The sequence below is a fragment of the Stegodyphus dumicola genome, chromosome 9, assembly GCF_044657685.1.
Source record: "Stegodyphus dumicola isolate Sdum_Otavi_A_Nest chromosome 9, ASM4465768v1".
NCBI lineage: Eukaryota > Metazoa > Arthropoda > Arachnida > Araneae > Eresidae > Stegodyphus > Stegodyphus dumicola.
The window spans coordinates 156,173,733-156,197,436 of record NC_140776.1 but is presented as its reverse complement, the minus strand read 5'-3'; the positions used below and the strand labels follow the sequence as shown (position 1 = coordinate 156,197,436).

The 23,704-nt window shown below is 34.3% G+C and overlaps 1 protein-coding gene across 1 annotated transcript in view; it reads right to left on the bottom strand.

Moving 5' to 3' along the window:
* LOC118184628 (uncharacterized) overlaps positions 1 to 23,704 on the bottom strand; it is an 888,058-nt gene that overhangs the window by 142,455 nt on the left and 721,899 nt on the right. The window contains exons 13-14 of the mRNA XM_085824262.1: positions 15,785 to 15,974; positions 3,329 to 3,481 (exon numbers count right to left, since the gene is read on the bottom strand). Coding sequence (XP_085680388.1) covers positions 3,329 to 3,481; positions 15,785 to 15,974 — 343 coding nt within the window. The remainder of the gene's footprint in view (positions 1 to 3,328; positions 3,482 to 15,784; positions 15,975 to 23,704) is intronic.

Here is a 23,704-nt window from a genome sequence, read left to right as displayed (position 1 = left end):
TACTTAAACAACATGCCGGGATTGCTTTGCTTTGAACTTATGAGGATATAATTTCCATTAAAGTGATCAATTTAAATTAAAGTGATTAAATTGCATTAAAGTGATCAATGTCATTAATTTCTCATAGAGTAAAAATAGTTTTAGTATAAGATCGAGTATCTAAGCTCATGTAGATTACTTTTAGGATGCCTAGATATTAATTCTCTTCTTAAGGCTAATATTAAAATATAATCAAAGAAATATTTACGTGTTTAATATATGGATTTAAAAACCTCAGTTTAATGAAAATATTGTATCATTTCTTCATCAACGCAGATGAAAAAAAATCTAGAAATTTCAATATTTTTTCTGTTTTTATTTTGAAAAGGATACGTATATTTGGATCTTTCATAAATTGCATCGCTGTACTTTGTACTAAACATAAATAAATGATAATTATTGCATCCATGTATACTACGAATGTTCTGGAGCATAAAGGAAGATACAAAAATGCATAGGAAAGGCCATTAGTATAGATTAGCAGTTATAACTTTAGAATCTCGTTAAATTGGAATTCTATTCAAAGAACTGAAATGTTGATATTTTACAATAAAATTTAATTATCAAAACTCTTTTACCTAAAGATACCAAAAGTTCAAAATAAGGTGCTTACACACACACATATTAACGCAACCACCATGGCGCAATTTGGGAATTTTTTACAGCGGATAAAATAAAAGTTATTCAACGGGTACAAGTTGGTGGTTTTTGAGCCTTTTTTTTACAAAGATTCTCAAATTATAAATATTAATCGTATGTTCATAAACATTATGAACATATGAAAGAAAAACCTATTATGGTAATTTAAAATACAAATTTGAATTATTAAACAAGAATTATGTGTTACATTAATAAAAGAAAATTTGCATTCTCCTTCAAATCTTTCTGTAATTTTTCTTTCTGCGTTATTATTCTCCCTAAGTACACAGCGATCTGTTTCGCTTAAGAAAACATCAGAAAATTGCGGAAACTCTGCTTCGTTCAAACCTCGACAACAGTGGCTATCTAAGAAACGCATTTACTCATTGATTCTTTTAGAAAATTTTCAGCAAAATTCTGTGTTCATACAGAAATTTCACCGCATTTTTTTTCTGTTATTGGCAAATTCCACAAGCTCCATATTTTAAAACTAAGGCAAAAAATATCACAAATTGTTTATAAAAACCATTAAACACAAAATATTTCTTACCTACAGGTATGCAATTTTCAGATATATTCTTAAATAATGTTTTCATGCAGAAAACTGCAAACTAAACGCATAATGCTGCTTTAATTAAGACAAAGCCGTTAATCACTGAATCCAACACATTTTGTTTTACAAATGTTTTACAAATTTCTGAAATGCGGTTGAAGAATTTATTTCTGCTTAAAATAATTTGAGTTTAATTTGTTAGCATGCATTGAAAATTGACCTGAGTAAATTCATTCTCGAATAGCTCTATAAACTTAAAAATATGAATCCTTTTCCTTTTAACTTCTTACAGGCGCAATGCCTTCCCTGTTAGTTGTTGCTTTCTAAGTCTGAGTAAATCAATGTACTCAGACGTAGACAGCAACAACTAACATATTAAGGTATGTGCCTACATACGAAGCACTTTTTTAAAATATATAAAATTTTAATTAAACACACATGTTTTTGATTAAGATGACATATAAAACTATGAATTTAAATGGGACTTTATAAAACGTTTAATTAATTTTTTAAATATAGATAATATTTAGTAAAATTTTAGTGAAAATTTTCATTTACGCCAGATCTCCTATAATAGATCCTATCAATATACTTCAATAATCTTTACACAGTATATAAATAACATACTCGTGTTCTGTAGCAAAAGATTTGCTGTACATATAAATATTTTTGAAATATTCAAAACATAGTACAAAAACTCAAAATTAAAACAAAAAAAAAATCCTCTTTTCTTCAAAGTACTGTCAATAAAATCAATAAATAAATACAAAAAAAAATCAGATTTTGCTACAGAACATAGCTAAAGATGAATAAAACATTTTGGAAAACATTCATTTCAATATTCTAAATACATTTTGAGTCAGAAAATGCATTTAAAGATTTTAATACAGCATAAAAAAATTTGTAGCCACTTTAGAACTTTAAACCGCCCCGTATTTGTATGTTAGGCTCTCTTTTACTTCATTTTTAACTAATTTTGACTTTCTTTTAGCATTTTTCTGGATAACTTTGTTGCTTGTAGAGATTAGCGTTTCGATTTCTGAATTCGCTGTTTGTCTATTTCCACGTAGCTTTCAAGCATAATGGGATTAATTTTTATTTCTATATACCTGAAAATAGGTAAAAGTCCTAAATATCTTGAATTAAATAATAATACAGCAATATGTGCACCTAAAAGCAATGCTTTCAGTTGGACGAAAGTTTCTTTAGGTAAAATAGTCCTCAAAAGGTTATTAAAACACTCATTATTGTTTAGAGTTTTCCCATGTAGGCATTTTATCAGCAAGGTCAAGTATGTAAGCAAGTGTCACACAGTGAAAGATGTGTTCCTTTTACAGCTTTTATATTGTTTAATAATTAGAAAATAGTTGTTTAAACTTATTGTTTAAATTTTTACGACCATTTAAATGCCAACTTCCGGCATCCAAAAATTCACTTCCGGTTTACAACTTTTCTTTTAGTTATTGTAAAAACAAAAATAAAGCATTTTTGGAAACCTAAATGTATGGCCTATAAAATGAATAAATAAAACATTTTCGAAAATTTTCTCCAAAGTGACGAATTTAGGGTAGGCACATACATACCTTAATGGCAAGTCAGTTGACATGCACAGATTAGCATGGGGACCCTACGCTCGTAAGGCCCCCGAGCAAGTGCCCAATGACACGTGTAATTAAGACGGCACTGTGTGAAAACACTTTCACTCACAATTTTGAAACTGTTTTCAAAGTACTGTGTTTCATTTTGTGAAAATTTGTAATCAATATTTTGAAATCGTATTTTGTAGTAATTTGTAGTATTTAGGATAAATATGTTAAGGTAATGAAGTATGTACCCACTTTTTCCATACATCTTGTATATTAAATGGAAACACTGTTCTTTTATTTTGAATATCACATTATTACTTTTGTGTATGATTACATACATGTTCACTCATTTTTAGGAAATGGCAAAACTTTCACACCGAGAATATTTAATTGAACTTTGACAAAAGGCCTGAGAAACAAACAAACAATATATATATATATATATATATAACGACGACTCATTTCAACAGGTACAAACCAGCTCTAAGCATGATAGTTGAAATTTACATACCTCTGCTTCTGCTGCTTTAGTGCAGAGATTTTCAAAGTACTTTGGTCCTTTAGTTTCACGTATGTCTCTAACTTTCATCCTGTACAGGGAGCTCCAAACACGACTTCTCAGTTGTTCAGGCACTCCTCTTCGAACCAGAGATTTTAGTTCTGGCTGCGAATGAAAAATATATTGTTACGAAATGTACAGGCGTGGTAATAGCTTCCTCGCATTGCAGTTTTAGGGTTGCCATAAAGGGAAGGCAGGGTTTCCCCATTTGGCGAGATATCGCTCATTTGGCGACAAAATTGGCGATATGCCATGGACAGATGGAGAACCTTCTGGAACGAATTCTTCCCGGTTTAGCCCAGAATGCTCTCGAACACATGCCGAAATCTATATAAACCCTGCTGGTCCGCAGTCAGTTAGTGTGTGCGCCTCGTCTAGAGTGCGAGTTAGTTAGTATCCAGTTGGTGTCTCGTCTAGCGAGTCAATCCTTACGGAGTCGATCGAGTTGACAGTCGGGCAGCGAGTGCCGAGTGGGTCGTCGAGTGCACCGAAAGAGTCTCGTAGTGTATCGCGGTTAGTGCATCGTCGAGAGAGTGTTTTGAGCTCCGGGAATGACTGAACCGAAGAGTCCGGAGCTGTGCTCGTTTGTCGTCGAGTGCATCACGAGTTGTAGCGTGGAGAGTCTCGAGAGTACGTGGAGTTCCGAGAACAACCAAGCAGAGTCGGGAGCTGTACTCGGGTGCTCTGCAGTGAAGCTATCTCCACCGTTATAGCCTGATAACCTGAAGGCTGTGTCGCTGATTGTTCCAGCGTATTTATAGTAGTTCTTCGACGACTGTAACGTAATTTTGGAGCTGTCCTGAATAATATTGGCGAAATAAAGTGTGTTTCGATATTCCATCAAGTGCTGTCGTCGTTATTCACTCCAAATCAACGAACCCCGTACGAACGTGAATGAAGAAAATAACGTAACTACTGGTGTCAGAAAAAAAAAAAAAAAAAAAAAAAAAAAAAAACGCAACAATATGATAGCAATTTTTTTAAACACTTTTTTAAACATCACTTATATGATTAGAAAAGGCACAAAAGTAAACAAGCATAAAATAAATAGATATTTGTTGCCAATTTATTTAAGAACAGAATTGTTAACCTGGATTCGAATCGTGGTTAAGAGGTTCGCTGCATGGGTGTTTCCCCTTCTATAACGGACCAGTGCTCTTTACTATGTCTTATCCGAAGACAGATATTTTTAATCATAGCCTCGTATGATTTGCCGTAATGAATTAAACAGACGAAGATAATAAATGGCTTATTAATGTTTTATATCATATAACAAAGTACATCCTAAAATACTTCAGAGAAATATGCAAATTTGGCTTTAGAGATGAATATGTGATTAGAATGTGAAAGGAAGCGAAAAGGAATAGTTAATAAATCACATAATTAAGAATCAATGAGTAAGAAAGCTAACATTTTAAAGAAAACTATTTGTACATTGTAGAAAAAGTTATTATTCATCTGGCATTAAACATCATTATTTATCTATGTTTATTATTATATGGGCATTAAAATATAGTTAGCTGGAAGTTCTTACATAGATATCTAAGGACTTAAATGAGGATCATTTGTTTTTAAGGAGGGGGGAATTCTACTGCTGAAGCTGTTTTCTAAAGGAGCTGCAAAGAAGGAGAATAATTTTTATTTCATTTGGGGGGGGGGTTATCCAGCCTGAGATGTATTTATCTAGGCTCATAAATTTTTGACGCCAAATGTTTAAGGGTTTTATTAAGTTGAAAATCACATCCGGTTTAAATGAATTTTAAATTGCAGACTTTGTAATATTTGACATCAAACCGAGAAAAACTCAGCTTCACAATCAAAATATAAATAAGTAAAAAAGCTGATAAAAAAAAAAAAAAAAAAAAAAAAAAAAAAAAAAAAAGACGAACATGTAATAATACGAAACGAAAGGTAAATTATTAAATTGTTTTAATGACCAGCACTCATTCTATAGTATTATAGCAAGTGTTGATTCGATAGCAAGTGTTGCTGAAAAAAAGTTCATTACTTATATCCTTTGATTTAACTAAATTTATATTACATATCATTTATGTGATAGATGTACACAATTTTCATTCATTCTTTTATGGGCAGGATTATTTGATCATTGGCAGAGCACACTTCAACTATCTACCTATGAAGTGAGATAATTTCTTGCAGCTCTTTCCGTAGGAAACTAGTCTACACAATTGAGATGAAAGCCTTACAGGTAGCCCGTTCAGCAGATGGGTAGACGAAGCAATATTTTACTGATTTACTTTATCAATAGTAGACTTTTCATCATTTAAAGTATGCAAAATAATATGATTTACATGAATAAAATACGAACAATTATAAAATATTACTTTTTTTTTCCAAGGGAGGGGGAGAGAAAACTCATTGGAACATTTGGAAAAGTACTTTGTTAACAGTACTGCGACTATGTTAATTTAATGAAATTTAATTCGTTTTAAATATGCAGAATAAGTAATGAGATTACTCCCATTAAATTCAACTACATATTTAATTTTGAGAAGTGTTCAGATTGAAATACTCTGCAAAACATATTTAAATTAACATTTTTCGAATTTACTCATTAATGACAATATTCTACAACAGATGGCAGCACCAACGAATCTGCAACATTAATTGCATCAGAGAGTCGTACTTTTTGCGTGCGTTACTTGATTGTCTAGAGAAAGGAAAACAAATTAGGGAGAAAAAAAAGTCACATTTCTCTTTGAAATTAAATCCATTTTGATGACGTACGCAGCGTAAAAAATGAAATCCTCATGCTAAGAAAGAAAGCGAAAGACTTGAGGAATGAAATTAAAATGTAGTTCTCCTTAAACATTTTTTCCTAGAAATTTTTAGCAGCAACTATGTAGTATATTATTTTTGCAGCAACGATTTTTGAAATAAAAATGGGAATAATATTTTTTTCGGATGTAACATTAAAAAGGGATGAGTACTTCAAGAAAATTCTGAGCGTTTTTAATATTTATATAGATATTATATAGATGTTTAATAGTTTTTTTAATTTTCATTTTCGAAATTACAGAAGCTGATAAGCAATAATAAGAAATGAAAAATTCTTACGAAATGATAAACATTTATTAATCACTCAGCTTTCAGTAGTCAGATATACGGCCTGATATCTCAATCGATCCTAGCTTAGCTTGATCGGTTGTTATTAGTTTATTGATGAAAATAATATTAGTAGATAAATTGTTGGGCGAATGTTAAAAGAACAGTGAAAAGTTCTTGAAGAAACTATTGGGCAATAAAATTTTTAGTTACTTGAAATGCAAAAGAATGTTTCTATTAATATTTATAAAAGAATTATATTTTTTGTGGAAAACTTATATTACAGAAAAACTTATATTACTTATTACAGAAACTTATATTTTTTGTGGCTTTTGTAGGTTAAAATTGGGCTATTTTATATAGTAAAGAATAATTAGCTCAGGAAATTGAATTTTGTTTTAAATAGTATTAAGGTATATGCGAAAGATATATTTGAAGATTAGTGCAAATTTTTGCTCTTGCGAGAAAGCTGTTTGCTGTATCTTACATCAAATTGATTAATCTATATACTTTCACCTAAGCGCTTTCATGCATTTGTATAAGTATGCGAATACCAATACGTTTTTCGGATACGAATTCTCATTTCTTCAGTTCGCCCACCAGCGGCCGAGCGGTAAAATCGCTGAACACTGGTAGTTCGGTCCGAGGTTCGAATCCCGCGAACGGGCTGGCTGCATGGGCGTTTTCGTGGTTTTCCTCATGTGTAACGTGTATGCGAGCCAGTTTCCTTTAAAACGTCCTCCACGAAGGCATCCCTCCTCTTAGGCAGATAGCCATCGAGGCTTTGCCATAATCACACACACACATTTCTTCAGTTCGACGCTGAAGGCGCTGGAAACGTCAATAAATAGAGACAGCGTACAATCACTTTACTATTATTAGACCATGCTTTTTCAGAAGGTTTTATTCAGAATGCTGCAAGTACTTTTCCAAGGATATTAAACAAAATAAATAAACTTTAACTTCGTTGAGGGAACAGAAATCGAAATTTTTGGGAATCTTCAATGTGTTTCCAAATTCTGTATTGCTGCTTTGGAAATCTTGTCTAAACCAGAGCTGGGTATTATTCCGTTCAAGAACTCAGGACATTTTACATGGCATCCAGTTTATATAAACATGATATATTTTCAGAGTTTTCTTGATAATATCATGACAGCTTGCTTTATCTCCATTAAGTTTTCTTGATAGTTCTTGACCATAATCAAGTTCTCAGCTTTCACGATGTTTCGTCATTCACAAATGCTTATGAGAGACCACTTCTCAGTTCATTCTGCAAACTGAATTTGCTCTCTTTAAAATGCTTCTACCGCATCAACAGTGATCTCGTAATCAGACATACATACTTCTTTTCAGAAGCAAAATATTTTGCTCCTGAAGAATCCGACAGGGCATAAGTTCAAGCTTCTGAAGAAGAGGGTCTTGTGTTGACCTATCAGCTATAGCTAATTGGCAGAGTTTTATACAGTACCTTTGCTGATATATGGTTGCAGTTTTGCCAAATTTAAAATTTTTTTATCGACTTGTTTCTCTTCCAGTTAACTCAGTCACCATTTTAAGTAATACTGATAAATAATATTGCAAAATGGATATGTTAGTGCATTGCAAAACATGGTTTTGATAAATGATGTGAATAAAATCCCACGTATCATCCGAAAACAAGTGTTATCCGAAATGGGTATTCTCTAATTTATTCAGATAATAGGGCTGTATCATACATTAACAGCAAAAGGAATAATAATGGTTTCGATACTAGGTTCATCTTTTCGATGCATGACGTATTTAATTACTGAAATATAAAGTTTATAAACACAGGTTGTACAGGTATGCAAGTTTTTAAATGCTTGAAACGTCACTCGGTGATTAAACAGCAAATTGTAATTTACATGAACATTATGAATTTCATATCCTTACACACTTAAGCGTTGTAGAACTACACTAATATACTTCAAGTATAACAAAATGCTACGTTCAAAATGATCTCTACAAATCTCTTATATATATATATATATATATGTAATAATAAAATTCCATAGTCAAGAATACACTTAAAATTCTAACTGTATGTTCTTTTCATTTTTTAATGTCGACGGTCTCTTATTTGAAAGTACGTGGAATCAAATCCACAGCCCCGTAGTCAAGTTGTTTTTCCCGCCTTTTCTACACATACAGTTATAGAATGTTCTGGAAATATTTAAAGCGAACTGGATTGGCTGATGAGGCTGACGTCATTTCTTGGAAGCTCCGCCTTTCCAGAGGCTATAAAAGGACTCGCAAAAGAATATCGGCGGCTTTTTCTTAAATGTCACGATGCAGTAAACTTCATATAGAAAGTTATTAGTAATTCTTTTTTTATTTACTCCGGATATCTGATTTTGTAACTGCTATTTCTCCTGACCAATAATAAATGGATCCTGTTTTTTAAACTTAAATTTCTGATAATTTAAGCTACGTCTGATAATTTAAGCTACGACTACATCTATGATTCTTCACCAATGTATTTATTCTGGACAAAAGCTGGTACATCACATATATATATACATATATATATATATATATATTAAAACTCATAAGAATATTAGAACGAACTACCATACTTGGGAAAAATAGGCAAGAAACTTTGAATATTAAAATTCCAATAAAATAAACCCCTATTATTTTTAATAATCGTGCTAACCCCACACGAGTTTTGCCACTCATTTGAGATCTTTAAATTTTTTTCTAAGGATATTGAACTTTTATTGGTTATTGTTCAAGTGCTTTGATATTAAAATTGTATACTCTAAACTGCTGTTAGCTTTTGTACTTTACGCAATCAATTTACGACTAACCTTTCAAAGCAGTTGAAATATTAGTTAGGTCTAGGAGCTACATAAAATAAATGAATGACTTTGTGGATAATAAATTATCAATAATTAGCGAAACGAATAAACTTCCGTTTTGCCACTTAAACAGTGTAATATTAGGTACCTACAAAAATGTTATTAATGTTTTATCCGAATTTGTTCATATGACTAAATTCATATATCTTAATGTTTTGTGCCGAATTTATTCACTTGACTAGATGACATAATATACCAATGGTTTTGGTATTTATCTATGAAACTATATTCAGCTAGCCACCGATGTACTTATACTGAGCAAACATATCATAAAATATGGTATCCTAAGACATAGAGCTTTCATAATGTCAGGGAACTAATTTGGAACCTGAATTACTTTCGTAATATGCAGAAACCGTATAACTTTCCTTCCCAGAAGGTAGTTTACAAATAAAACGTTGTTTTGATAATAAAATCCGAAAGGACTAAAGACTAGCAATATGCGCTTGGTGTAATCTACGACATGCTGTTTTGACAAGCAATATGTGACAACTTGACTTTGTTTATACCCAGAAGAATGGATGCTTTTATCACTTCTTGCAATATAACATCACTAACAGACGACTGTGGAAAATACTGAAATAGAAGCAAATTTTTATAATACACAGAAATTCAAGGAAAGTTTACGAAAAAGAAGAATATATAATAAGACGAATTTTGAAATTAGGGTTTTAAGACATTATGAAGCTCCTATATTTGTAAAATCATTTTCTCCGGCCGCTTTGTAAAGGAGTTTCATAACTGGAAAATCATTAAAATAAATTATGTTTTAAAAAAATTCATGGTGGTACGTTGCCCTCAAAATTTAAATAAAAATATTTAATGTTACATTCTCTCTCAGAATACTAAAGAAAATATGTGTTACTTTCTAGAAGAACTTCATGTTGTAATAATCGTAATGAACACGTTATTCGAACTCATGCAGAATAATGTATTAGTAATGATTTTGTTTGAAATAATGCATCAACAATGAACAAGGAAGAAATAAATAAAAAATAAAATCACGTTAACTGAGTTTGCCTGAACTAAAGAAATATTGCGACGAAAGCCAAGAAGAAATAGAAAAGAGTAATACCTTAAAATTAGGATATAAGGTATTTCTCCCGCCTTCTTAGCATGCCTTCGTAGTGTAGTGTTCAGCAAGCTGGGCGCGTATTCCAGAGGTCCGCGGTTCGATTCCCGGCGAAGGCGTTGCTCATTTTACATCTCTACTGCTTCCAGTTAACCTAATGTCTCTACAGTGACGCCCGAACTAAAAGGGGGTGGGTGATGATTCTTCACATCCAGGATTTGGCGACTGGGTCCCCTAAAACCCCAATCGCCCTTTAGAAAAAGGGGGAGTATATAAGGTACTTCTCCCGCCTTCTTAGCATGCCTTCGTAGTGTAGTGGTCAGCATACTGGGCGCGTATTCCAGAGGCCTGTGGTTCGATTCGTGGCGAAGGCGTTGCTCATTTTTCATCTCTTCTTCTTCCAGTTAACCTAACGTCTCTACAAGGAAAACAATTTAATTGGAATAACCTGAACTTAATACTAAATTCGCGTATGAAAGCTTTTGCTTCAGATATTGTGAATTTTAGTGAATTGGCTATTTATTAGAGCCAAATGAAACACCTCAGTTGATGTCTAAAGACTTCATCACAGAGTGCAATTTATGGATAACGGTTACACTGAAATTAGGTAAGAAACCAAGCGTAAAATATTTGAAGCCTTTCTAGAACCAGGTGATTATATGGGTAAAGGAAAAATATATAAATCAAACACTAGTGCTTCAAAACTATCAGAAAAATTCTTAAAGAGTGACAAAATACTTTTCATTATACAATTTATGTTCACAGGATAAGCTGTCAGGTTATCAAATGTACTTCTTAATTTTGTGAAGAGCTTCTTTCGCAACGGAAATACAGTTGATGCTATCCGCCTTCTTCGATCTGGTATACAAGTCTCCAGTAAGTGTGCATGAGCTCTGATTGCGAAAATTTATCTTCGATTATATCGCAGATAGCGAGATATCCGAATGAAAATACGCTCTTCGGAAACACATAACGCCAGAAACTCTGGGACAGTGGATCCCTCAGTGGAATTGATAGAGACGTGGTTAAAGAAATGAGACTTTTTTTAGTACAAAAGTTGTTTGGACCAAAAGTTACTTGAATGGTAGGAGAGAATTATAAAACCACTATTAATTAAAAACATAGAATATAAAAGTCATCAATTTATAGGCAAGTCCATGCCACAAACGGAACGTACATTCAAATAAAATATATGAAAATAAAAATACAGAAGAAAAAATGAGAAAGGAAAAAAGTAATAACAGCATGTGCGAAAATCATTGCTTTTATATGTGTATTTGAAAAGCTTCTATGTTTTTGCACTGCGAAAGACTTTATGTGTGAAGATGCTGAAACGGTTCTATATTTTTGTTTTGCAAAATTCTGTGTGTCTGGAAAAACAAAAGCATTCTATAATACCTAATAACATGTCACCATGCCTTTACGATGAAATGTGTTTATTTTGACTTGTGTATGTTGTTGTTATGTGAACCTTGAAGTTTGTTCCATTACTTTAGAAGCTTTCAGTGAATATCGAATCGCTTTGGTTCTTAAGTGATCTCATCACTCAGACCTGAATCTCTCAGGTCCAGTTTTAAATTCAAACTTACTGAGCTTTTGGGTAGATCTAGTCTCTTAGAGAGTTCTTTCACCTGCGACAGAGTTGACAAACGTAGAAATTGTACTTTGTAAGTTTTCATAAAACGGCACTTCTGATGACGTAGAATTTTGAAATTGTGTTAATAAGTTATTGGGAGCAGTTCTCCATTTTTTTAAACAGAGAAAGCACATGAACTTCTTTCACTTTCAGGCTTAAGTACCTATTTATAACGAACATATTAAGATTATAACATACAAGGTGTGACACAAGAAAAACGAGATTGGTACAACACGTCATTGTATTTACAGAATCAGGTCTCTGTGACATTATCATCTTCAAAGTAGTCCCCTTCAGCATTCATTCGGTGCTGCCATTGCTAATAACAGTTCTGGAACGAGGTTGGTTTTTGGAAGGCCCTTCAGGAGATTTTCCGTTTTTGCCTGAAGATCTTCATTTGAGGTAAAGTGGGTTCCCTTTAAGTAGTATTTAACTTTAGGAAATTAAAAAAAAAGGTCGCATGGAGCCAAATCAGGTGAATAAGGAGGATGTCCCATCACAGTAAAGGTCTTGCTGGTCAGAAACCTACTTGACAGATAGGGCCGTGCGAGCGGGTGCATTGTGCAAGAGCCATCCATCAGTCTACAACTGTGGTCTTTTTTCCTTAATTTTTAACGAAGTCTTTTAGTACTTCAATATAATAGTCTTGACTAACAGTATGACCACCGGGAACCCATTCAATCGTGATAAACGCCCAAGGGGGGGCCCAGCACATTCATCCTCATCCACACTGTCCCTTCCCCCTGAAAACCACTTATGCCATTCAAACACACGTTCATGAGACAAAGTTTTGTCTCCATAAGCCTCGGTTACCATTTGAAATGTTTCCTCCGTGGCTGATTTCTTAAGTTTCACAAGAAACTTAGTGTTGATTCGCTGTTCGGTATTAACATCAGACATTTTTCCTGCAGAATGCACTTGGACGTGTTCACTCAATGACGCAGTACTCCCGACTGACGTGGTCGGTTAGGTCGAAACTGGCCACATGGATAGAGGAGGTGTGCGGCATGACGTCACCAAAGCAGTTGTGCCAACTCCCATCTGCTCTCAAGCTACACAGTCTCGTTTTTTTTGCGTCACACCTGGTAAAGCGGCCCTTTAAAAGCCTCTTCTGAGAAACGACTTTCTTCCAGCACTAGTTTGAACGGGAGACTGCTAGCCGAAACAGTTCCGCTCGGCGATCAGTTGTGTGTACATAGCCGGGACATTTCACAAGAGAAGTGCCCGCTGCTCTATTTCGCACAGGAGAGGATAGAGAGAATATATTTCTGGAAGATCTTCGCGTAGGTCAACCAGTAAAAGTAGTTGGTAGCGAAGATTATCGGCAATATATTTTCCTACGCTCACTTGAAGCCAGCTATCAGGTTTGATAACGGTTTTATTTCCATCATTATTGATCTGAAGAAATCACTGATGACATCCATGTCTCCAATTCTATAAACTGCTTCCAGACAAGCTGTAGAACTGATGGAACACTTTGATGGCAGTAACTTATTTTCTTTTAAAATTTATTTACATAATTACTTTAAAAGTTAAGAAGGCTTTGTATTTTTCGGCTACGGAGGAAACATTAGCGGGATATTATGAAATTGTCTTCAGACCATGTGACAATTCTTCTTAAATTTTGCTAGCAGATATTTTGAATTTGATCTTTACTCAGTGTTTCTTGGCTCTTTGCCGCAATATTTTCCCAGACTAGAAATTAAATAGCATGCACCACAGTTTTGTCGAGATGTTCAAAAAGAACTAGTTCGTCCTGGTTCTGCGAAAGCTAAAATGGTTAATATTGGAATAAGTTTGCGAGTTTGGAGATCAGTTTACGAGTTTGGAGTTTACTAGTTTGGAATAGACGATCAGGTATTTAGTTTTGAATTCATAACCTCGCTTGTTCATTATTTTGAATGTTAGACCAAAGCAGGTAGCATCATCTCGTAACAATTTCTATATGAAAAGTTACCAGTTTAATATGTGTTAAAATTTTAGGTTGTAAGGAATCGGGAACGTCAAAAATATCTTATATGAATTTTAAGTAACTTGTGATTTGTGCTGACAGTTAAATAGTTAAGAGAGATAACTGGTCAACATGACAAGATAATAAATCGCGTCTAGCCTTTAGGTTGAACATTTAATTTAAGTGTATTTCACCATAGAAGTTACAACTCTCTAAATGACGGACGAATCAAATACAAATACAAATCAAATACAAATACAGCTGCAAACAAGTACTCAGTCCTGGGTCTCATGTGCACTGCAGGAAAAAAAACAAAATGGGGGGGGGCAGTTTTGTATCTTCCGGTCTACTGGGCCGATTGACGAAATACAAATTGCGTTTTCTATGTCTCGAAAGCTCGACTTAGGATATATATTAGATTTATATATAGCTTTGTTTTAATATAGGTATTTTGAGACAAAATGGGACTTTTTCTGAAATAACGAACCAATATTTTTTCCATATTTCAATTATAAGACGCAAATTATGCCTAAATATTAAATTTTGTAAAATTTGGTGCGAAATTTACGGAAAAATTCAAAAAATTATCTTGGCGCATTTTTTTTTTCAATTTGAGCCAAGAATAATTCACTTGGCGAACTTCTTAATTAATGGCAACCTATTTTCCTTTCTCTTCTATTGCGCAGGAGCGGAAAAAACGTCAACGCGTTCCTACTTTCAAATAATTCTAACAAAGTGAGTAAACCACATTTACGTCATTATCGCTTTCAGCAAATATGCCAAATTTCAAAACCCGCCAATATATAAATTCACGTATATCTTCGGAATTTTTTAATAAAAATCTCTAATTTTTTGCAGGTATGCTTAGAAATACAACTTCTTTAAGATGATTGTAAAAATTTTATAGGTTATAATTAAACATTTTTTTCCGAAACATTTATAAAATTAATTTAAAATACAAATTTTCAAAATAAATCATAAAAAATGGGTGAATTTTATTTGGAATGAACCTAAATTTTGAAACTGTGTAGGAAGGAATCAAATAAGTTCCCTAAAAAAAGAGATATTAATAAATACATCGCAAACTGAGTTAACAATGAGGAGCTAAAATTTTGAAAGCTAATTTTTTAAAAACTACTCGTGGGATTTTTACAAAACTTGGGAGTTTGGCATAATTCGAGTCGTAGAATCCAAATATGAAAAAACTAATTGCATGTCATTTCAGAAAAAGTCCAATTTTGTGTCAAAATACCTATATTAGAACAATGCTATATATAAATCTAATACATATTCTAAGTTGCGCTTTCGAGACATGAAAAACGCAATTTGTATTTCGTCAATCGGCCCAGTAGAACGGGAGATATAGAACTGTCCTTTTTTTTTCTTCGCAGTGTACATGACGTGGTGGTTACGTCAAGGTTAGAATTTTATGATTAGATTGCCTGTCTGATCACCTAATATAATAAAGGCACAATTTCACAAAGACAATCATTTGGCTTTATGCAAACAACTAAAAGGATCCTGTAATAATAAATGAAATACCCCCCTTTAAAAAAGAAACAAGTAGAAAACGTTTTATTTAGTACAATGACTTTTAATAGCTCTGTTATTCACAAGGAATTTAATAATAAAATTCAGTGTAAAAGGTAAATCACGCAAATAATATAATTCATATATAATTGCTTTTGCCTAATATGTAGCTGTGTTAAATTATATTATTCATAGTTCTATAACTTAACATCGAAATCCTTTGGTAATTAAGAATTTTACTCACGTCTAAAAGGATAGGATATTTAAGGATTACCGTGGATTTAGCAAGATCCGGATGCTTTTTCAGGTAACGTCTCCAGGCCGCGAGATGTCTCTCATGGGAACGAAGCTGAGTTGAGTAATGCCGATGAAGCTGTCGACACACGTAGTGAAGAATGAGACTTTTGTCCACGAATAGGTGCTTGAAACCTAATGAATCCACATGGCACAAAGAAGTCGTCATCCTACAAAAAAACCGACGTGTTAAATTATCAGAAAAAAATTCCGAGGGTTGTGCAGTTTAGAACGTATATAGTAGAACCTCTATTAACCGAGGCTTCTATTAATGCAGCTGATATCAAGTTTAAGAAATTCCATTGAGAAAATGTAATAAAATTAGAAGAGAAACAAGTAAAATATAAAATTATCAAAGCAACGACCTTGTGTTTGGCATAGATTCAGTTAAGAACGCTATCAATTTCGAAGGTTTCTGTTATAATTAATCATAAGATAGTTATAGGAAGAGGTAATAGACGTAAGAAAAAAAAGAGATCTGGTTTCAGATAAAAAATTACGTAAGAAATTTGACGAATTTTGCATGCGCAAATTTTGATGGAGTTTGTTTATTCCAGTTACTTTACAAATATATATATATATATATATATATATAATTTATTTACTAAATATTGGGCAAGTAGTAGTAACTTGTTTTCGCACTAAATGAATTTAAGATCATACAACATTATATATATATATATATATATATATATATATATAGCAGGCATTTTTTGTTTACCTGAAGGGAAAAAATATCTATTAATAAATGGGTTTGCTAAAATAATAATGTTATTACTAATACAGAAGTCAAACAACAAAAATCAGCGTTATATTTTCAAATTTTCTCAGGTCTAGTTTGGATAGTTTTACCGAACCACCATCCTCAGCTGCAAAAGCGCAAATCAACGAGATAGGATATAATGATTAGATAAGATAAGAAAGCCTGAGAAGAAAATAAGCTAGTGGCGCCATCTGCTGATGAAACCAGAACTGAAACATAATTTTTTGAAGGCCTAAGGCAAAGATGGATTCTAATTAGGATCGTTAACTGGAACAGAAAGATCTTTTTGAATGTGAAATGCCTCTAGAAAATCCAGTTCTCCAATGGAAGATGTTTTTTGAATAATTTTGGCAGCAGAAAAAGTGTCATTTTCGGACCAACAATGTTGGGCAACAGAAGACTTCTGTGTTTCCTTTTTTCTAACATACGCCTCATGTTCTTTGACGCGGAATTTTAAGGCTCTCTTAGTTTGGCCAATGTAAATTAAACCACACTGGCAAGGAATTCTATAAATACACCAGGAATTCATATCCGGAATGGGGTCCTTGAATATGGAACTCGACATTTTATTGATGGGAGAATAAACGACCCAAAAGTTAAATTTCTGGAAAATATGTGCAGCTTTTTAGCTATAAAGATCCTAATTCCAACCCATCGTTGCCTTCGACCTTCAAAGAAATTATGTTTTAGTTCTGGTTTCATCAACAGATGGCGCCACTAGCTTATTTCCTGTCCAGGCTTTCTTATCTTATCTAATCATTACATCCTATCTCGTTCATTTGCGCTTTTGCAGCTGAGGATAGTGGTTCGGTAAAACCATCGAAACTAGTCCTGTGAAAATTTGAAAACATAACGCTGGTTTTTGTTGTTTGACTTCTGAGTTAGTATTTGTTCGGCGTGTTATTGTGTCTTAATAATGTTGTTGTTATTTTCGTTGCTGATGCTCACTTGTCTGACGTATAATCAGCCCAAGCCCACGAAGTTCCTCGTGACAAGGAGCGCAAGATTACGCCTGCCGTTGGCAACAGCCTTGAGCACCTTACAGGTGACAGTGCGATTTAGCTCACTTCCGCTCCCAGTTTTGATGGAGAACACCGAACACCTGGAGGAACGAGTCCGAGGGCCTTCTATCCCTCTTCATCTACCACAACTTCTCGAGAGGATTTTCGGCTAGCGGCATATTTGGAGTGCCCCCCATGCCTCACAGATACTATACATTTTACAAACATTCATGTCCTTCTCCGAGATTCGAACCCGGGCCTTTCTGCACGGCAATCAGCGACGCTAACAACTGCACTGATTGGGCATCGCTAAAATAACAATAATAGCCCTTATGCACTTATTTTTATAATTTTAAATGAACAATTTTAGAAAACCTTGGTGAAAGCAAAACTGACAATATTTAAAATTTAGTCCCCATTAACCAAGCTTTCGATTATCTGCGATACGATGCCAGTTATCTCGAATAATCGAGGTTCTACTGTATTTTACACAGTACAGACATTTATTTTAAACTCTAAGGTATTTGAAGTCCGTTTCAAGTACACTACCATCATTGAAAGACTTTAAAAGTAAAAATAATCTAAACTGTAAACCCTATTATTATTTTTTAATGTAAATTTATGAAGGGTATTACCACAAAACTAGTTAAAGTACCGAATGTTACGCATATGGACTACAAAATTTGACAGATGAGGGAAATAATGTAACAAGATATGCGATAAGATTTGGAGGCAAACGACGACGTTAGTCTGTAGCCGTTACTCATTATTCATAATGTTTAGAAACGTGTTTTAATAATTGCTTATAAAATTTACCATTTAGGTATATTGAATAAGAATATGACATATTTTATACATTTAATTAGATAACATTATAATATATTTAACAATAACTGCTTGTAAAGTTTGATATCTTTCACTGCTGTAAACTCTGACCAAATCTTTGACAGCGTACACTGAAGTGACAAAAGTCATGGGATAGCAATATGCAAATATACAGATGGCAGAGTAGTATCGCGTAAAAAATGTATAAATGCGAAGTGCTTTGGCAGGGCTTTCATTTGTGTTCAAGTTATTCATGTGAAGAGGCTTTGACGTGATTATCGCCGCACGACGAGAATTAACAGACTTTGAACGCGGAATGGTAGTTGGAGCTAGACGCATATGTCATTCCATTTCAGATATCGTTAGGGAATTCAACATTCCGAGATCCACAGTATCAAGAGTGTGCCGAGAGTATCTAATTTCATGCATAACATCCCACCATGTACAGCGCAGTGGCCGACCACCTGCACTTAACGACTGAGACCAGCGACGTCTGCGTAGAGTTGCCAATGTTCACAGACAAGCAACACTGCGTCAAAGAACCGCAGAAATCAATGTGGGACGTACGAGGGACGTGTCCGATAGGACAGTGCGGCGGACGAAATTTGTCTTCCTTGGGCTATGCCAGCAGAAGACCGACTCGAGTGCCTTTACTGACAGTACGACATCGCCTGCAGCTACTCTCGTGGGCTCGTGAGCATATCGCTTGGTCCCTAAACGAATGGAAAACCGTGGCTTGATCAGATGAGTCACGATTTCAGTTGGTAAGAGCTGATAGTAGGGTTCGAGTGTGGGGCAGACACTACAAAGCCATGGACCCAAGTTGTCAACAAGGCACTGTTCAAGCTGGTGATGGTTCCATAATGGTCTGGGCTGTTTTTACATGGCATGGACTCGGTCCTCTGGTGCAATTGAACCGATCATTGACTGGAAATGGATACCTTCAGCTACTTGGAGATCACTTACAGCCATTCAAGACTTCACGTACTCAAACAACGATGGGAGTTTTATGGATGGCAATGCGCCATGTCACCGGGCCACAATTGTTCGCGATTGGTTAGAAGAACATTCTGGACAATTCCAGCGAATGATCTGGCCACCTAGATTGTCCGACATGAATCCCATCGAACATTTATGGAACATCATCGAGAGGTCAGTTCGTGCCCAAAACCCTGCGCCGTCAACACTTTCACAATTATGGACGTCTATAGAGGCAGCATGGCTCAATATTCCTGCAGGGGACTTCCAACGACTTGTTGAGTCCATGCCACGTCGAGTTGCTGCACTTCGCCGGGCAAAAGGAGGACCGACAGAATATTAGGAGGTATCCCATGACTTTTGTCACTTCAGTGAAGAGCGACTTATGGCTAAGTTTAAAAGTAAGTACAGAAACCGGAAAAAGGGAACCTTTTATTTTAAACTCAGATAGATGTACAGAAAGAACACCTCGTGCTTACAAATCCGTCAGCATTTACGACGAGAATTCAAGGTTCTTAAGCAAACCAAATAACGTGGCCTTCAAGAAGCAGAACCCAATCATTCTTAATAATCTCAAACCTTCACTACGCGAGCTAATTTTCATTCTGACGGGGAAACGGAAAGATAGAAGTCACAGTAAAGATTTCAGCATAAAATAACTGGTTAAATAAACGAAATTAACCTCACATACTTATGACCACATTATTACAGAATTTTTGTAAAACATGAACAAGCATATTATTTTTCAATAGCTCATTCTTTCACACAGTCCAGAAATATGCTTCTACAATTTAAAAGGGTATAAAGCAAAGCTAAGAACTATGAAGAGTTACGCATACATATAGTCAAAGGATAAGGATATAGAAAGGAATACGATGCTGTAATTAAAAAGCAAATAAATATCTGATTACCCAACAATAGGCAATATCATTCAAAATGGCTAACTTCAGAGCTGTATGAATGATAAATTAACGTAGTAAGAAGATTTATTAACGTAATAAAGAGAGTCACAACGTAACGTAAAGCGAAATGAAAAGTGGGAAAGCTAGGCTATACATGCTTCTGACGCCAGAAATTAAAATTCAATGTTTGCTTTAAAATTATGTTGATATATGCACAATGTATAATTTTTTGTAATGACTTAATTGATGCTTAGTAAATGTTCTTTTTCGTTTTGATTGGAAAGGTACATTTCCACGTCCTCAATTTCATCTGGAATGTAAAAAAAAAAAAAAAAAAAAAAAAAAAAAAAACTCTTAGTATTTTTACTGATTGATGTTTATTTGGTTGTTTTGAAGCTCGTATATTAGACTTTTACGTAGATATTTACGAGAAAAATATAGATAACTCTACGTAAAAAAAGTTTATCTTTAATGAATGGGACTGAATAAAAGCTAACATGTCTAGAGAAAAATACAGTTTACTCAACAGTTCTCTGTTTTTAGAATAAAAATAAAATTCTCAGAAAAGCAGAATATATCTAACTGGCCTACATTTACTTTATCCGGTAGTTGGATAAATAAATAGTGGAACTCAATCATTCGTAAATTCGCTAGATTTTCGCTGAAACCGAATGCAGGTGCTTTAAATGGACTTCTAGTTTATTCAATGTTTTCTGCGATTCAAGAAGTAAACCTAAAGAATGAAAACTGCCAAGGAAAGTCATTTCTAGTTACTATTGGTTTAAGCGTATAAAAAGAAATGTTTTTCTCTTTCAGAAGAGAATTAGAATTCCCACGTTGATTTCTTTTCCTCTTTTTATGGATTTCTGTTACTCTTGAAATATGATGCAGTAAGATAAAATAGAGGAAAGAAAAATTAACCTTTTCCTCCTTGTTTTAAGCAATTTTTGATTAGAAGTTTACAAAATCACGTTTAAACCTTTTTAAAAAATATTTCTTAATTAAATTTAAAATTACGGTGTGTGTGTGATTATGGCAAAGCCTCGAAGGCTATCTGCCTAAGGGAAGGAATGCCTTCGTGGAGGACTTTCTAAGAGATTCTGGATCGTATACACGTGACACATGGGAAAACCCCGAAAACGCCCATGCAGCCGGCCCGTTCGCGGGATTCGAACCTCGGCCCGAACTACCAGTGTTCAGCGATTTTACCGCTCGGCCACTGGTGGGATAAAATTACTTATTGTTAGCTTGTACAGTCATTAGGTTTTTTTTAATGCTGAAGACAGGTAAAATGTAAAATGTTCTCGCCAGGGCTCGAGCCCCAGATCACTCGAATCCTCGCCGAGCATGCTTTCAATTATACCATGAAGGTATACGAAAAAGAGGGAGAAAATATCTTATATATCTCTCCTTTTAATAGACGACTGGAGATTAGGGGAACCGATTCGCCAAATCCTGGTGGTGACAAATTATCGTCCACCATCATTTTAGTTCGGGCGACACTTGCCGAGTCATTCGAGGTTTTAATGGAGACGTAAGAAATGTGAAATGTGAATGATTTTAAATCTGGGCCTCTCGAATACGTGTCGAGTGTGCTTCCAATTACACCATGAACACATGAGGAAATCAGAAAGAAAGTACTGTTGTGTGAAAAAAAGTCTGATTTTTTCGGTAAGGAAAGTAATAAGCGTAATTGTAATTATTTAGAAAGACTATAATTTTTATAATATATTTTCTTTCTTTACTCTTTGGCTTAATAGTTTTATTTATTAATTTTCACTAAATAATGGATCTGAAAACTAGCGCTTCAGTGCTAATTTTTGCTTGTTAAATTTAATTGGAAAATTGTGAAATAAGGAAATAATTTGTTTTTTAAAATCAGGAGGGCTAGCGAAGCGGATTTTTGCTATGTCATTTTATTCTGCAAAGTACGGGAGTACGATAGATTGTTCTAGAAGCTCTTTTATTGTTCTTATCTTAAGGTGGGTAGGCGTACGTGGTGTCTTTCAGTAAAGGTCAAGGGTTAATGTAAGGTTACGTGAAAAGGTCAAGAGGTTTGAAACTGGAACTGTCCACCGTTGGCTACTGGTTTTTCCGGTCGTGATTGCGCAAAGGCTTGTTTTCGACTGGCTTAGCGGTAAAATGGTAATTTGGTCCTTATGGGCGTGTCAAACTTGGAAATTGTGCTATCTGGGATTTTTCTTTCGTTATCTTGCAGAGGACTTGTGGAGTGTGTCACATGTTAAGCGATTGCTATGCCGATCAGAAGCATGCCGTTAAAGCCGATCTTAGACACCCTTGGTGTTTGATGTGGTGTGGAGATGAATTTTTTTTCTCCTGGAATCCAGTAGAGAGATGAATGAACTGAATTTTATGAGCAGTTCGACTCTCAGTTCAATATTTTATGTGGAGCTCGCGTGAAAATTATTATCTTCTTGCAGCACGTGTAGTCAGACAATATGAGTCAAGAAACGGATGCATTTTGCACCTGGCCACTAATCCGTGTGCATCCTCATGTCAAATGTTTAAAATGCTTTTGGAGTGTTTCCAGACAGTATTTGGTGACTAGTTGTTGCTTTAGTTATACCAGAGTGAAATATCCCAAATGTTCTTAGTACTCGTCTAATGAGCGTTCTTCGGTAAGTGCTTCAACATAGCGGATCTAGCGATGCTTCTTAACATTTTGTTGGACTTTTTTGACCAGTGTGTCTTCTATCAAATGCTACCCGTCGGATTTTCCAGAGGAGCCGGATTCACTTGGAATGATTTTCCGTACAGCAGAATCGTCAGCCTAGGTTTTGACCCGGCGAAGTTCCAGCTTTCATCTTAACAGTGAGAGTCGTCGGCAAACTTGGTTCTCCTGGATAAGTTTTTTTTTTTTTTTATGTTTTTCTTTAATTTACACATAATCTGATTAACTGCTAAAAGTTTTGCATGAATAAGCAGTTGGAATTGTCTTCGCTCTCTTTTCCTGATGTCGACATCTATGAAATTAAATAATTAAATTATTTGTTAGCCTGGAATGAACTATTAGCTTGTTATTGAAAATATCATTAATATATAAGTAGATATTTAAGAAGCTTTATTTTTTAGAATGAAGTGATAATGCTAGATAAATGTAACGGACTTTTTCTGTGCCAGGATAGAAAAATAGACTTTTGGGGTAACCCTTATTTATATGAAGATGTTTTAATTAATATATATTTCTTTCCATAGTACAACATAATAGTTAACCTAGAATCTAGAATTAAATTGAATAAACAGATTAATCAGTCAAATGCTCTGCTTTATTTGTCTTTCTTAATATGGTTGTTCATGGGGGCAGAATCCTGATATATGATAACAAACCGTATTGTCCCATTATATTCGTCTTAAATTTTTGTTGACCTAACTAAGGAATATGAGACCTAACTGAGAATTAAGAAAAAACA